The sequence below is a fragment of the Falco biarmicus genome, chromosome 5 (genome assembly GCF_023638135.1).
Source record: "Falco biarmicus isolate bFalBia1 chromosome 5, bFalBia1.pri, whole genome shotgun sequence".
Taxonomy (NCBI): Eukaryota; Metazoa; Chordata; class Aves; order Falconiformes; family Falconidae; genus Falco; species Falco biarmicus.
The window spans coordinates 2492171-2507692 of NC_079292.1; the positions used below are offsets into that span (position 1 = coordinate 2492171).

A 15522-nucleotide genomic window follows, 5' to 3' on the forward strand; every position below is an offset into this window, starting at 1 on the left:
GCCTTTTATAACTCTTTCTGAAAGAGCTATAAAACCCTGTTTTCATCTGTCCTCTTTATTATACTGAGGATACTGGCAGTATTGAACAAATTGGTAATAAGATAGCAGATGAAATTCAGAATCATTTCATCAGACCCCATGTCTCATTCTTGAGCGTACTATTCTTGCAGTACCTTCCCACTAAATTGCATTAGTATCACAGGCATAAACGACAAAAGACAAACCAAGGGCAGCAATAGGAAAGGCACTTATGAGTGAAAGCACATATAGAAATACTTTTACATTAATTTATTTAAACAATGTTCTTGCTTTGGTAACATAGTTAAAATGTATTTCCTTTTTGTGATAAAGATACAGTAAGAATACCTCACAGAACTATATCTGGACAAGCGCTTGTCCTATAGCATAACTCCTTCCCCGCAGAAAATACCTTTGATATCACTATCTCAAGTTTGTTCAAATAGTTATGGATTTACATTGGTGGTAGCAATGAAACAATTGTTACACCTCTGTACTAACAGATACACAAAACAGTACTTCTTGCTGCACCTGGAGACCTTTCCTTTTTTGTATAGAACAGAGAGATCTGTTACAAGATTTGTACTTCCTCAGATGGCAAAATGAAAGAATAAACAGTTATTAAATCAGCACACTTGCATAATAAATGCACCCAGGCTACACCTTTTGAATGGTTTCAAGCTGCCACTCACCCAAAGCACCATTCACCCTCTCTAAGAACGTCTGACACCTTTTCTGAAATTGTTACCAATAGAATGAACACCTGCACTCAAATCAAGATAACCGCCCAGGTCACATCTCTCACAGGCATGCTGAATGTGCGCAAACCTCATTTTTCAAAATATTTTACTGGAAGCCACATACCTTGTGTAAATAACGTTTTTGTTTTGTATGTGTGAGATGTATGCTTCCAATACCTGTTCAGAATATTTTTTGTTAAATAGCCATTTTTATTCTGTGAGTCTTAAGTATTTGCTTGAGTCACATCATAGGTATACTTGTATCCAATCCCTTCTCTGGCTTGGTGTCTCAGATGGACCTCAGACCTACGCTATAGGTAATTTATGTCCAGTCCTGCCTCCGCCTCCATCTCCATCTCCTGCTGCTCCTGTCTGGCCTCCCTGGATAGACCCGATGAGCTCATCTGAGCTGTAAATCAAACCTGCTGCTAACCCCATCCCTACTCTGCCCACCCCTCAAATACAGCGGGACTTTACCCTGGTTGGTGGGGACACTGCCTGTGATATGGTCATCCTTGACCTCCCTTCTGCCATGGAGTTGCTCTGTTCCTGCCGCTCCCTGACATCTGTCAAGGTATCTCTTTCAGGAATAGCTCCTGCAGAACTGCTTTTAGTCTTCCAAGAAATAGATGTACAAGAGTCCTAGAAACAATTAATGGAACTCTTACTACAGAAGGCATGTTGCTGATGAAAGAGACTGGAAAGGCGAGACAGACACACAAAAAGCCACACACAAATCCTATGATCACTGCAGTCCTTGTCCTCAGATCTCCAAGTACCTCATATCTCTGAGCTTACATGTGCTCTTTTCTTTCTCCCAAGCTACAGTCATTTAAAGCTTCTTCTAAGCTTCTAATGTGTTCATATTTTGTGAAAATAATTTACATCTGGGCAAAATTATGACACCTGTAGTCCTGACTGATTATACAGTAAAACACTTGGTACAACTTGTCAAATATGTGAGATACAGAATTAGTGAAGAAGAGACACTTCAGCTTTCAGCTCCCTCAACTTTTGAATGTAAGCTCCTCTGAAGAGTTAAAAAAAGCAGATATATCAAACCAGCATTAATTGGTATACAAGCCTGTAAAATGATGCTGCAAATGTTTGTAGCTTAGTCAGACTTACTCTGCATTTCAAGTAATTGTTTGAGCGCCTGCATCCACTGATCATACAAGTACTCATCAACACATGAAAACGTCACGTCACCACACCGCCAGCGGTGATTGCGGTCTTTCTTCACGTAATACACTATTTAAATTAAAAAAAAAAAAATAAAAAGGCACAATGACACAGTCCTGTGAAATAGCAAATGCATTTCAGAGAGATCTTCAAAATATCTACCCTTGGAAAAAAAAGTGGTATTTCACCCCCACTACACATTTCTGCAAAAAACAGAGCCATTCAGAGAATATGAACAGGACATTTGTTGAAAGTCAAAATGAAAACACTTGCTCTAGGTCTTTACCTTACAGCAGATACCCAAACATAAGCTTCTTTTTAAAATAAATAGAATCCATTTTCCACAAACTGATTATAGACGTACTTACATAGAAGTTCACTGAGCTGATATATAATTTCATCCATATTGAAAGTCTGCAATGTCTACATAAGATAAAATGCCATAAGCTTAAGAGGATAAACCAAACCCTCACATCAGCTCCCATGTAACCAACAAGGGTGAATTCAATTTCATAAAGCTGAAATTTCAGAAAAGAGGTTGAGGGTTTTTGTGCATTAAGGACAAGGCTGGTGAGACAAGAAGCACTCTTACCTTTCCACCTACAATATCACTAATCATTGTTACTGAAGGACTACATGTGAGGAAAGTACTCCACAACGCAGAATTTTGGCATGGGAGCAATCGCATTTGCCCCAGCTTTGCGGCACAGAAGTCACCACTCTTCCCAAAAACAAACAGAAATTTATTTCTGGCACTTTGTTTTAAGAATGCAGTCAATAATGCAAAGAACCTTTACAGGCACACATTCTGATGGTTAGGGATAATTTTTTAAACTCTCAAACGTTTAAGACTCATTTTTCTAGCCTCTCCCTTGACTTTCTTATCACGTAGTAGAAAGCAAGTGTCTTGCTGCAGAAACATAAGACATTTGTTAGGCCCTCATTAAATAACTAAACACAGCATGTGTTCTTAAAGGAAGGGGTTTATTTTCCAAAATAAGAATCTTTAAATGTGAACTGGCAGATTTTTGCTAAGTTTTGTTCGTTCCTTTGTTTCCGAGTTGTTTTGGTTTGGGTTGTGTTTTTTTTTTTTTGGCAGGGTGAGGATGTTTTGGGGTTTTTTAAATGCATAATTAAAATGTTAAAAGGAATCTGAAGATTCGTTTTGAGTATGCCCTAAAGTACCTCCAACAAAATAATTAGCACAAGCATCCTGAGACTGTATTTGTCTTACCTGTGAAAGCATGTGGCTTTGCCATTTTTTGCCATCTGCCAATATTACGCTGTTTCTCATTAAGTTCAGTTTCTTCTACAGCAATGATCTCAGAGGTTGGTACAAAATAGTTTTCTGTATGAACACAAGATCCTACACATTAACATCTTAAAACAGCAGCAGAATGATTATTTCTACACATAATATGATATAGACATACAATTAAGGTAGCTGTTCAATAAGCACAACCAAGAGCATAAGTAAAAATTTGCTGAATATTTTGAATTTCCTTTATCCTCTAGTCAAAGCACATAACCCATAATCACCTATGAACTACCTTAAATAATATTTTAAATGTCTGGTTTCTCAGAAAATTAAGTATTCTGAGTATAAGACCATTTTTGCATGAAGCCAAAATCCAGCAACATGGATTTCAGAGTAATGAAATTGCCCTTTCAATGACACCTAGCCCAGATATTTGACAGTGAATAGCCCAAGCTATTTCAAAGAATGTGCAACTAAATCTAGCACAGAGAGACTACTGAGGCTATTTGTTATTCTCAAGTAAGCAGCTGGCTTGTGAAAGAAGGGCACTCATATGAATTCTTAAGACTTTAAATCCCACTAAGCTTTAAAACTTCAGGATCTCCTAAGAAGAAAATCCTAGATGTTATATGTACTGTTAAATATATTTCCCTTGTATCAAATTCAAAACTAGTGTTTTTCAGAATTAAAGGCTTCTTGCTCTTACACTATGAAACTATGCCCTCCACCTTCACTCTGTTTTCACTTGCAGTCCCTCAGTATCTTCTCAGTCTTAATTCCCATCAAACTGGGGATTTTGTCTCATTTTCATTACTGATTTCAAAATTTCTCTGCTTTTACCTTATCTAGAAAAAAAAAAGTGGAACTGAAAATGCATTGTATTCATGGATAAGCAAGTGCTCTGTGTATAGATACACACCTGCAAAGCAATTACATAATATTCTACTGTTACAATCTCTTATATAGTAACAAGTATAATATACTTATTTCTCTCAAATGGGGGTGGGGAGAAGAGAGAGATATAAAGATACATTAAACACAAAATACAGAAATTAATACTGTTGTTACTGGGGTTTATCTTACATTTCATCTTCCTCACTGTTCTGCAGAAGTACCATGGTGGTGACTGTGAGGAATGTAAAATAAGCAAAAAATTTTCCTGAACTTATCACAGTGGTGACTACAATTCATCTGCCACAAGCTCAGTTTTTCTTCTCCCCTGTCCTATTTCTTTCCTTTAGTTAACAGTGCTGTCACCTATTGTGATTTCTATTGACATGTTGTGGACTACACACATGATTTTTGTTTTCCTTTACCATGTGTTTTAGTATTTGACTTTATTTGTATTCCTTTAGAGATTTTTATCTTCCTACAGGTTTTTAGCTTGATACTAAAGAAATGTAGCCTCCGAAGTCTTTCAGGAATCTGGCTGTATTCACATGTTTTAACTACTTACAAAACAAATTTCAGCTTATAGTAATTGCATTTACTATATTTAAGGCATGATGGGGAAATGCAGCAGTCACCGAATGTCTTTAAAAAGATCCAACAGCAGACATGAAGTCGCTAAAAACACTTTACTTGTATACAGATATAGATATCATACATATACATGTAAGACTGTATCAACTATTTAATATTGGATAGTAACAGTTCATTGGTCTTCCCAACATTCAGAAAAAAGATCTGCTATGAGATCTCAATAAGATTATCCATTTATCCAACACTAAAAAAATACAGACCAGAGATGGAACAATAAATTAAGGAAAGGGAGCATGTTCTTTAACCTTTCTTACCCAGAACTTCTTTTAGTTGTAATTTTCCTAATGGCTATGCCGCCTATCCACACACCAGAATATGAAAGAAAGCTTGTTGCATTTACAAAGATTGCAGTTAAGTGGTAACTAATTTTGTTGTTGCTCAAGGATATGCTACAAAACTGACAAAGTACAAGTAGCTCAAAATTTAAATGACACTGCTTTAATTAACATTGGGGGAAACAGCTCTACATACTAGATCCTTATCAGCATATATGCTAGGAGCAGCAGCAAAAGTCATTGTTTTATTAGGACTTTTCTATTACATAAAGCTGTCCAACTGTACAAACAGCAAACAAATTGAAAAGCATTGCCAAATCTGTATCACTCAAAGCATTACTTTGGAGTACATATTTTAGCACATATTACACAGCTTATATTAACAACCCTAGACCTTGAAACCACTTCTACTAAGCTCTCCTAACTCTTCAGATGTGTTCTCCCTGACAATTGCATGACTGGAAGTTCTACTTTTCCAGAAAATCTCTTCACAGATGTGGCAAAAAGCACAAAGTAAATGTTTTAGTTATGTATGCGCATTTTTTTTAATCTTAAACCCCAAGAGTCACATATCTGAAAAAACAGATTCCTGAAAAGCAAGGCGGGGGTGTGGGGGGGGAGAGCAGAGAAAAAAAACAAAGCAAAGAACAGAGCGATCGCACCTTCCATCTCACCTTCCCTCTGTAAATCCTTGGGTTTGGTGAAAGTCTGAGAAGTTTCTATTCTATGAATACCCAGCTATGCCAGCTGTGGCCCTCAGTACTGTACAAGCATCAAGCAACTCCACTGCCCTGACGAGTATACTCAAGACAGTCAAAACCACACACTACCTGATACTGCAATTACAGAGAGCCAGAAAGATACAAAGCTGTCTCAAATATAAACATATTATTCAGAACACTCCCTACAGCTTATAAAAAGAAATCTGAATGCAGTGGCATTTGTGTTTGAATAGAGTTCAAGAATTTTTATCAGCCCAAATATGACTATCACTATTCAACTTAGTGTTATACAGCATATTGTTTAATCAGAAAGCAAATGAACTACTTAGTCCCACCCTTCCTTTTCCCCAGAAAGGAGAAGTTTCCAGCGGGAAGCAATCAGAGACCTTCAGTACAAGCAGTACAGTCCTCCTCCTATAAACACAATGCCCTCATCTGCCATTTAATCACCAAAACCCACCACATAAAAATAAGCAGAAGGTCATCCCGCCTCTTTTGAGAGGTTGACAAGGTTCACATATGTACTAATCAAAGCCCTTTCCCACACCTACTTTTGTAGCATTTACCTATTACCAAGTAGCAGGAGCCACTTCTTTCACTGATTTAGCATAACTGTGTTCACTCATAAAGGTCTAGGTCTTCACCTATATGAATTTCTCCCAAAATATGGCAAATCTTATTGCCACATTAAAAAAAAAAAAAAAAAGGAAAAGAAAAGATGGTACTTACACCAGCACTACTAGATCAACATTACTTTAAAAAGTTGAACTACAGGCTCAGAACATACTGAACAAACCAAGAATTTCACTTGGCTCAATACAATATTCAACCAAGTAGCACACAACAGTTCCTTGACAAAACTCCAGGCAAAATACCATGACTTTTTCAACATACACATCTAAACTCAAGAGACTGAATTCCAAGTTCAGAAATACTGAAGTACGTATCAAATTCTTAAGCTTAAAGATCTTTACACATCTATGTTTTCACGTCTCACCTTGTTCAACGTCTAGCATACATGACACTAAAAATAATGAGTTATCCATCCAGAGCAGCTGGATGAAGGGGCATGGAAAGAAAAAGAAATTTTAAAAAACCCAAACAAAACACCAATGTACAGGTGACAGCCTTCCCAGCATGCTGGCTGTGCCAGTCATCACTCATTCTGGGTCACAGCGCTCTTACAGTCTTAACAGAAACTTTTCTCGAAGTGCAAACTGACTAATCAGTAAAATACTGCATTAGATGCATACTACTTTTGCCCACATTAAGCAACTGGGAGAAAATACCCAAGGTAAGCACAATAACAGTGGTTTTCTTTGCAAAAAAAAAAAAAAAGTAGCTGGCAGTTGTGTGCGTGTTATTCTGTGTTAAGAAAGGCCTTTTGGTGCATCATTGCTGTTGCTGTCTGCTGCTGCCACAGAATACTTCCTGAGTTTACAAACAAACTCACTCAGAAACACAGTCAAGATTTGTTCTTTTGTCACTGCCAGCTACGCATCCTACAGGCCAGATCACTCGCTCAGAAATATGTTAGCTCAAAGCAACACACATGTGCAAAAGAATAAAAATGTCACTGATCACAGCATCGCCCATAGTTATAGAGTGGTATTCACAATTTATTTAAAGTATTAGTATACTCTTGTGACTTAAAAATATAAAAAAATAGAAAGCTGGGGTGCAGATTTAAGGAAAAAGTATTTTTTCAGTCACTTTGAAAATTAAGTTACTGTTACAGAGCTCATGAATGGTAAGATATCTTGCCCTAAGTTTAAGCTTTGCCTTCACCTAAAAGCAAGAAAACAAGAATGTTTTCTATAGGAAATTATATTGCATTATATTGCCCATGCACTACAGAAAGCTGTAGTCTAACAAAGACCAAAATAAGAGAAGATGGTGGATAGGGTTACAGAACAGAATCACAGAGAATTCACATCCTATGGGAGGGAGAAGAAAACAGACCTCATGACTAAACGATTTAATTTAAAACTGTAGAAGAGTCAGGGAAACATCTGAAGGACATGATCTCACAACATACAGCCATTTACAGTGAAATTGGTTTGGGGTTTTTTTCCCCAACATAATTCTTCAAGTACTTTGTAAACTAACGTAAAATAGATCAGGTCCTACTACGATCAGACACACCATTGCTGCTTCACATCAACGTATCTGAATTTGAATCAAATCACAGCAATTTGAACTTGGATCAATTTGCATATTTAAAATCATACTACTGAATGTTTTCCCATTATTTTTTTAGTTTCCAAATGAAATCTTTTCAACTCAACTATGAATATTGAAATGGTAAAGCAAGAGTTAAGATGCACTTCTACACCTTAAGGGGAAGAAAACCCCAAAAACACCTAAAAGGTATATGCTGAAAAACATGTATTGTTTAACGTAGTATGCACCTATATTTGAATAACGTATCTTCCAGAAGATTATGCATTCCAAAGAAACAATGCCTTCTAAAGCTATTATTCCCCACATCGTACTGTTCGATGTAGTCAGTGGAACTGTCCAGAGAAAAACATGGTTCAGATTTCTATATGTGCCCATTGCCAGCTGCAAACAATCGATGAAAAATGACCTTGCTAAGGATGTGCCAACACACTACAGGTGCTGGACAGACAGACCTTATTTCCAAGCAGGCCCACCTCTGCTGTCTCAGTACTGTGTTTATGAAACTGAGCTTTCTTTAGAATCCACAACATCAGAATGGCATCAGTATTGTGAATGCTAGTACTGAGGCTTCCTCAAGTTGTTGTTGTGGGGGGAAAGCTGGAAAAGAGACATGCTGAGAGAGAATTCTGAAGAGAGAAATAGAAAGGTTAAAAGAAAGTGCACACAAGTGAAGGCACGAAGGCATACAGTTCAGTATCTAGTCTGATCATCCCCTTCATGCTTGTACTTAAAAATAAAAAAAACAGGAAAACGACAAAAGGATCTCATTCTGTATCTGTAATGTTTTAGTACCAGGCACAATACAGTCTGAGCCAATACTTCTAAAATACCTGTAAGTACATACGTGCAATATATAATCTGCTACGCAATTTGGTACACAAAATTTCATCATGTGTTACTTGAGAAAAATCTGATTGTGCCATCAACATGAGGAAATAATAAAATGACTTATCTGCCCAGCTTTGCATACACTATTTATCATTAACAAGCAAATATCATGGAGAAACGTTAAAAGGTTGAGAAATAACACTCCTCAGAACATTTGAAGATGAAGGCATGCCTAGGAAAAAAAAGGTGCCTAGCTAAAAGCAACAGAGAAAACATGAAAAATCTGACACGAAACTTCTCCCTCTAAGTTCAAACAAGTCCAACCAAAGAACAGGAAACGGGGACCTCATTACACTCAAGACAAAACTTGAAAGTATGAGGCTGTTAAACAAGATCTAACAGTAAGAAGGAAAGTAAACAGTATTTAGGATTTAAGGTTTTAAAAACATACCATGAATTGAACAAACATTTTTTTTGTTATTGGTATCTTCTCAAAGATAGAATTAAAAATAATTATCCCAAATTAATACTTCTTTCTTCACAAAATGCCTTTTGACAGAACACTGTTCAAAAATATACATGTATTTTAATATCATTGTACAAAGATAAGAAAACACAAGAATTTCCCCATATTCTGTAAAACTATATTTTCCTGGACAGTAGCACAAACACTTTGGTGTTTCCTATCCATTCCTCGATTTGGATGCAACAGGGAGAGGCAGATATTTCAACACCTCTGCAATATACCTAACTAGGGCTCTAGTTCCTTACCTGCCAAAATCTGAAAACCTTGGGAAAATATATACCAACCATTTTTACTTATGTAGCTAAATCCAAGACAGTAACAAATACTCAGAAAATAAGCAGCTCTGAGTTTTTTCAGCTTAAAGACAACTGTTTCACTGTAATAACTACCTATTAAAACAAAAAATATAGCAAATTTTATACTACATAATTAAGTCTGTATATAGGCATAATGCACAGTAGTCACGTAGTCAAAGGCTAAATGGTAGAAAGATACCAATCTTGGTGAAGCAACTCCTCTGAAATTATACGTTTCTAACTAACCACCTTCCCTATTATAAAGTGTGTTTATATAGTCATGTATGCTGCTCATATTTTGAAAATAATTGCAGAGAACACAATGAGCCATCCCAGGTCCTAGAAGAACTTAAAGACAACAGGGCAGCAATAATATAAAACTGTGATGTGCAGGAAACGCATGAATTAATCGGGGTGTTAAAAAGAGCAGGTACATAACTTATTGTATTGCTCTCTACATAAATTATACCTATGCCTCCAGAATACTTAGACATTTCTTTTTCTTCTGCCACCCTCGCTTTTCTGTTCTGAGTCCACATCATATTTTTCAAAAACTTGTAAATAGCTATACTACAGGACAGAAGCCACACTCAGTAACCAGACTTGCCTCCTGCGGAATCTCTAACTGAGTACTGCTTTAGAAACTGCCTCAAAAAGAGTCTACTTTATCCATCCTGCCCTCCTTGCATCATTCCCTCATTCTGACATCCACTTTGGAACAATCTTCGATGGTCAGGTTCACACCCAGTTTGGCCTACCAGGAGTAAGGCAAAAAAATTTACAACTTAAAAAGTTATAAAAAATTTACAACAACTTACAACTGTAAGCAGTTGGAAACTTTGGAGTGTTAGTAAGAGATCTAGCGTGATTTTGCGTCACTTGCACGGTCTAAAAGAAGCCATCACAGAGTAGAATGGCGGCGTTCCCATTGAACTTGCTCTGTCCTACAGATCAGTCAACTATTAATTTTGCAAAAGCATTTTTAGAAGGATTTTACCCAATTCAACAAAATTCTCTATAAAGCAGGAGCTAGTTTACCTACTGAGAGCAACTGTACCAAAAGGTTTTGAAAGTTTATAATTTAAGATCCACATTTCTCTAGATTAATTTTATTTCATTTTTAAAAGCATGTAGCTTATTTTTCACAACAATATATTAAGCTTGGCAGAATTACAGAACTAATTGGTGTTCAAAGTCTTAAGCTCATTTAGCTCAAGATTTCTTGAGGTAAGTTCAGGAGTTTTCAAATACTTTTTTCAGCAGTAGTGCTGATAAAAACTAGATCGTATCAAATTGTATCCATACAATAGCAGGGGAAAGATAACAAACTATTTTTATGTTATCATGAATAATAAGCGATGTACTTAAAACATGACCAGTTCTCAGTTATGTAAACTACAACATCAAATTCTTACAATTCTTGTTGAGTTGTCCTCCTTTTCCCCCTCACCTTTTTTCAAAAGGTCTTAGGCCAATAAGATAGTATGATAAAATTAGGAGAATATTTAAGGTACATGGTAAGAAGGGAAAAATTATTTAACTGTTTAAGTTTGGGAACTTGCCTGGGGCTGGAGACATCTATATTCAAACTTTCCTCAGCTAAACTTCCAGTCAACCTTTCTATTATTAGTTTGTTTCAGTTCCTCCAACCTCTAAAATGGGGATGACAGCAGTTCTCCACTCTACGGCAGCTGCTGTGAAAAGAAGGACATCACACATTTTCAGATGTTCGCGTATCGTGCTAATAGGGCTATATTAATAATGGGAATAATTACTATATAAAAAAACCAAGGCCAAAGACTGATAAAATACCACCTAAAGTGTAGTAGAAAGCTTGAGATACTGCATATACAGACTTTTTCTGAAGTTATCTTGAAATTTTGTCAGGTATTTTCACCAGTAACACCTCCCAGCTGCAGTTTTGTCGGTCAGCACTATTCTAACTGCACAAAAGGGGAACTATCAACAGCATTGTTACCCCACTACAAACTATTGGCTTATATTAAATATTTCCAAAACTGTAACTTGAAAAAGTTACATCTCCGTTGGAAATTTCCATGAAGCCATTTAGAAAGAGCTTTAAAAAAAAAAAACCCAAAACCCCAATTTACTTGAAAAATAACAATCGCCTGAAACACTGGCTCAGTATGAAAGAGTTTTTTAGCCACAACTAGGTCATGTAACTAAAAAAAGTTGCTTTTAGAGTTCTGCAAGTCTCTCATGTCCTGCTCCCATTGTTTTAAATACGGGATTACAAAGTACGCGCTGCTCCCTGCTCACAGCGCCGAGAAGCAGCGGGGTCCGGCTGACGCCCCCGCCCTCCCGGCCAGCGCTCCCCCCTCGGTCACCGGCCCCGCTCCCGAGCGGACGCCGGAGCTGCCTTCCCCGTCCGACAGGGACCTTGCTGCGGGGGCACGCAGCATCTGCGGCTCACGGCGAGCAGCTTTCCGCTTCGTTTCGAAACGCGCAAGCCGATTAATCGCCCGAGCCCTTCAGCACGGCCGCCCGGCCGCCGGTGACAGTCCTGTCACGGCTGCATCTGCCCCGCTCCCGCACCGCCCGGCCCGGCCCCGTCCTCTTTCACCGTCGGACTCTGAACCCCGGAGGCGGCTGCTGCTGCGGGCACCGGCTGCCGCCCACTGCCGCCCGCCCTTCGCAGGGCGAAAAGGCGCCCAAGTACAGGAAACACTCGGCGCCGAAGGCTGAGCGCACCCGGCGCGGCACGCCGCCGCCGTGGGACCCGGCTCCAGCAGGCAGGGCCGGTGCAGGCCGTCCCCGCCGGCGCCCGCGCCCGAAGCCGCCCTGGGCGCTGCCCCACGCCGCCGGGGACGTCGCGAACGCCCTTGCCCCGCCGCGGAGGGGAGGCAGCCCCTCAGGCGGCCCCGGCCCCCGCCAGGCCGCGGCAGGTGCGCTAACGGCCGCCCGCCCGCCACAGCCCGGCCCGCCGCTCCACTCACCGCCGCCGCGGCGGCGCGGCGGGCGGGGGTCCCGCCAGGCCAGCCACCCCCGCTCCGCGTCTAAGGTGACCTCCCAGGAGCGCTGCCCCAGCCCCAGCGTGGAAACCAGCCGGGGCCGCCGGCCTCCCGGGAGCTCCTCCATGGCCGCCGAGAGCGCGGGCCCGCCGCAGCCCGCTACCGCATGGCCTAGCGGGGCGGGCGGCCGCCGCGGGGGGAGCCCGGCAGCTAACGGCGCCCCTCGCCCGCCGCTAGCCGGCCTGTCCGCCGGCCGGGGCGGGCCGCGGCGTCAGCGCCTACGCCAGCGCCGCCGGGGCGGGGCCTGCGGGGACACGGCTCCCGGGCACGGCTCCCCGGCACGGCGGCGCGCACGGCGCCGGGCTCGGCGGGGCGCTGGCGGCGCCGGGGCAGCGACCACCCTCGCCGGCCCCCGCGGGCGGGCTGCCCGGGGCGCTGGGGGGGGCGGCGGACCCTCCGCACCCCGCCCCGCCGCCCGCTTTGTGTCCTCGCCCCGCCGCCGGGAGCCACGTGCGCGGCCGCTGCGGCGGGGGCTGGGCCGGCCCGAAGCCCCGGGAGCGGCCGGCGCGGGGGAAATAGCGAGGCCGCGGGCACGGCTCCCCGAAGAAAGCGGGGTTCGCACCCTAACGTGTTTGGGCTGTTTTCGTGTTTTTGTTTTTTTTTTTTGCGGGAGGCTCAAGCACCTACCGCAGTGACGGTGCACGAGTCCTTATCAAGGCAGTGCAAAGGCAATGAGTATATCTGCCACAAACGTCTGGTACCGCAAACCTCTCCATCTAACCTTGCCGCCTTTCCCATGAGAACATTTTGGGTCTCACTTAAAAGATACTTCACTATAATGAAACACTTAATTCTTTGCTGTCTTTCCTCCAGGGTGTGCCTGAACCTTACCACAATAACCGCCAGCATCCTACCCAAAATACAGGCCAGCGGCAGTGGCAGTTGCTCTGACCATACTCCAAGCCTCGTGGTGCTAAGTATTTCCTATAGAGTTTTGAGGAAAATGTCACTGCTCTGTTATTATGGGGGTGCAGCCCGGGGCCAGTTCGCTGCTTCATGAGGACCATCCAGAGACACTCCAGCTGGCTTTGCTCAGAGCCGCTGCAGGTCTAGAAAGCTTCTGCACATGAGCTCTGCTCTGAACCTTGTAATGTGCTCACATTTCATTTTCTGAAAACAAATGAGCTAGGCACTGTCAACAAAGTTCTGTATCCACGAATGCTTGTCACGGTCTATCTCAATTACTGCAACATCCTTTCCTCTGGCTTTGAGAGACATGCCATTGCCCCCCTTTATTGTTGAAAGTACCTAAATATGCCACACTTTCACAATTTCAAGGAACATTTTGTTTCTGTCGGTTGTTACATTTTTTCATCCTTCCCTCCACAAGCACCTGTAAAGTGTCTGAGGCTAAAGTTTGTTCGTTGCAAAAGTCTGCTGTGAACATTAGTCTGCCAAATCCACTGCTGAGCAGTCATTAGCATCTCACTGGTTCTTTGCATTTTGCCAGCTACATCATCTGTTATCATCCCTCTTGCACTTGGATGGTAAGATCCCTGGGCCAGGAACGTCCTTTCTGTTTCGGGTTGTACCATATCTAGCACATTTCATTTCCACTATCCATAACCGCTTCAGCAAGCCAGAACAGCTGTGTGGAAACCACAGCCTAATGCTGTACTCAGAATGCAACAGAGACTTTTGCTGTTCACCTCCACAGACATGCTCCAGGAGCTAATGGATCGCTAATATAAAGCTGTAATTTTAAAAATATTACATAGGGGTACTTATTTATCATTTCTCCACTGGGCAAATTAGATCTAATCTTTTACAGCCCACAGTCACCTGAATCAATACTCTTATGCTGTGATCCGTGCTATCTGAAGAAGTAAAAATTCATTCTTTTTACCACTCTTGCCTATGATTTTTTCCTTTTATTCTTATTAATTTGACAACTCTTTTTGGCTTAGCTAAGTCTAAAGCCTTCAACTGTAAACCACATAAAAATAGTCTCTGGTTTGTTAGAAGCCTACAAAGATATACCAGCACCGCTAGTAGGAATGGCATTCCCCATCCACATTTCTTGTTTGTTTGGATAAGGAGAAGCCACTTATTTCTTCCTTGCACACCATTTTAGCATAACAGTGTTTTGGTCCAAGATTTGGGACCTCTATGCTACTATAGGAATGTCTTGCAGGAATTCTTGCCGATGCTGTTTGATCTGCTCCAGCACTCCCTGGCAGTCCCCTGAATACCAACATTTGCTTCTGACTCTGGAAAGTAAAGGTAAAATTTGAGCTGACACAGTATTTTTTTCCAATCAGTTTTAATACTTTATGATTTTCTTCCCTGACTCTAACAGGGAAAGAATTTCTAAAGGATGACTGACTTGGTAGACTGAAGCATACACATGTCAATTACTGTTTTACTGCTTATTACATAAGCCTTTAATTACCACTGAGGGGACAGAACTGCAGATGCAGTGACACCAGTAAACTGCAGGATTTATAGCCTAAAATCTTGGTGCTAAAGATGGTTGATCACAGGGCTCCACCCTGTAAAATAGCATGGTTTTAAAAGCACCTCACTTTGTTCACAGGTCCACAGAGGCCACAGGAAGGGTTGCAATTGCAGTTAACTTGGGAACAATAATATGTTGCATAATGAGTACAATTCACAATGTCAAATGGAAAGAATGCAGGAAGGTAACACAACTTACAAGGTTTCTCTCTATGACCCTTCTACTACCTATATAGCAAACAACTCTTAAACCCAGCTTTCTCTCCTCAGTGTCTGATTTTATAATAGGTCATTCATCTCGAATGACAAGCCAAGTGGTGTGGTTGATACTCTTGAGGGAAGGGATGGCATCCAGGGGGACACTGACAGGCTTGAGAGGTAGGCCCGTGCAAACCTCATGACGCTAAACAAGGCCAAGTGCAAGGTCCTCGATGTGGATCAGGGCAATCACCAGTATCAGTA

General features: G+C 41.3%; 1 protein-coding gene across 5 annotated transcripts in view; it reads right to left on the reverse strand.

Annotated features, from left to right (window-relative positions):
• The window catches only part of CERK (ceramide kinase), a 39523-nt gene extending 26704 nt beyond the window's left edge, over positions 1–12819 (reverse strand). The window contains exons 1-4 of one of the 5 annotated variants that reach the window (XM_056341124.1): positions 12529–12659; positions 11134–11265; positions 3175–3288; positions 1887–2009 (exon numbers count right to left, since the gene is read on the reverse strand). In XM_056341124.1, the coding sequence (XP_056197099.1) occupies positions 1887–2009; positions 3175–3288; positions 11134–11149 (253 nt within the window). In that variant the 5' untranslated portion in view covers positions 11150–11265; positions 12529–12659. Of the gene's footprint in view, positions 1–1886; positions 2010–3174; positions 3289–5677; positions 5700–8394; positions 9167–11133; positions 11266–12528 lie in introns of those variants that run through there. The other 4 variants (XM_056341123.1, XM_056341122.1, XM_056341126.1 and 1 more) reach the window with 4 other exon arrangements.
• Between the last annotated feature and the right edge of the window lie 2703 nt (positions 12820–15522).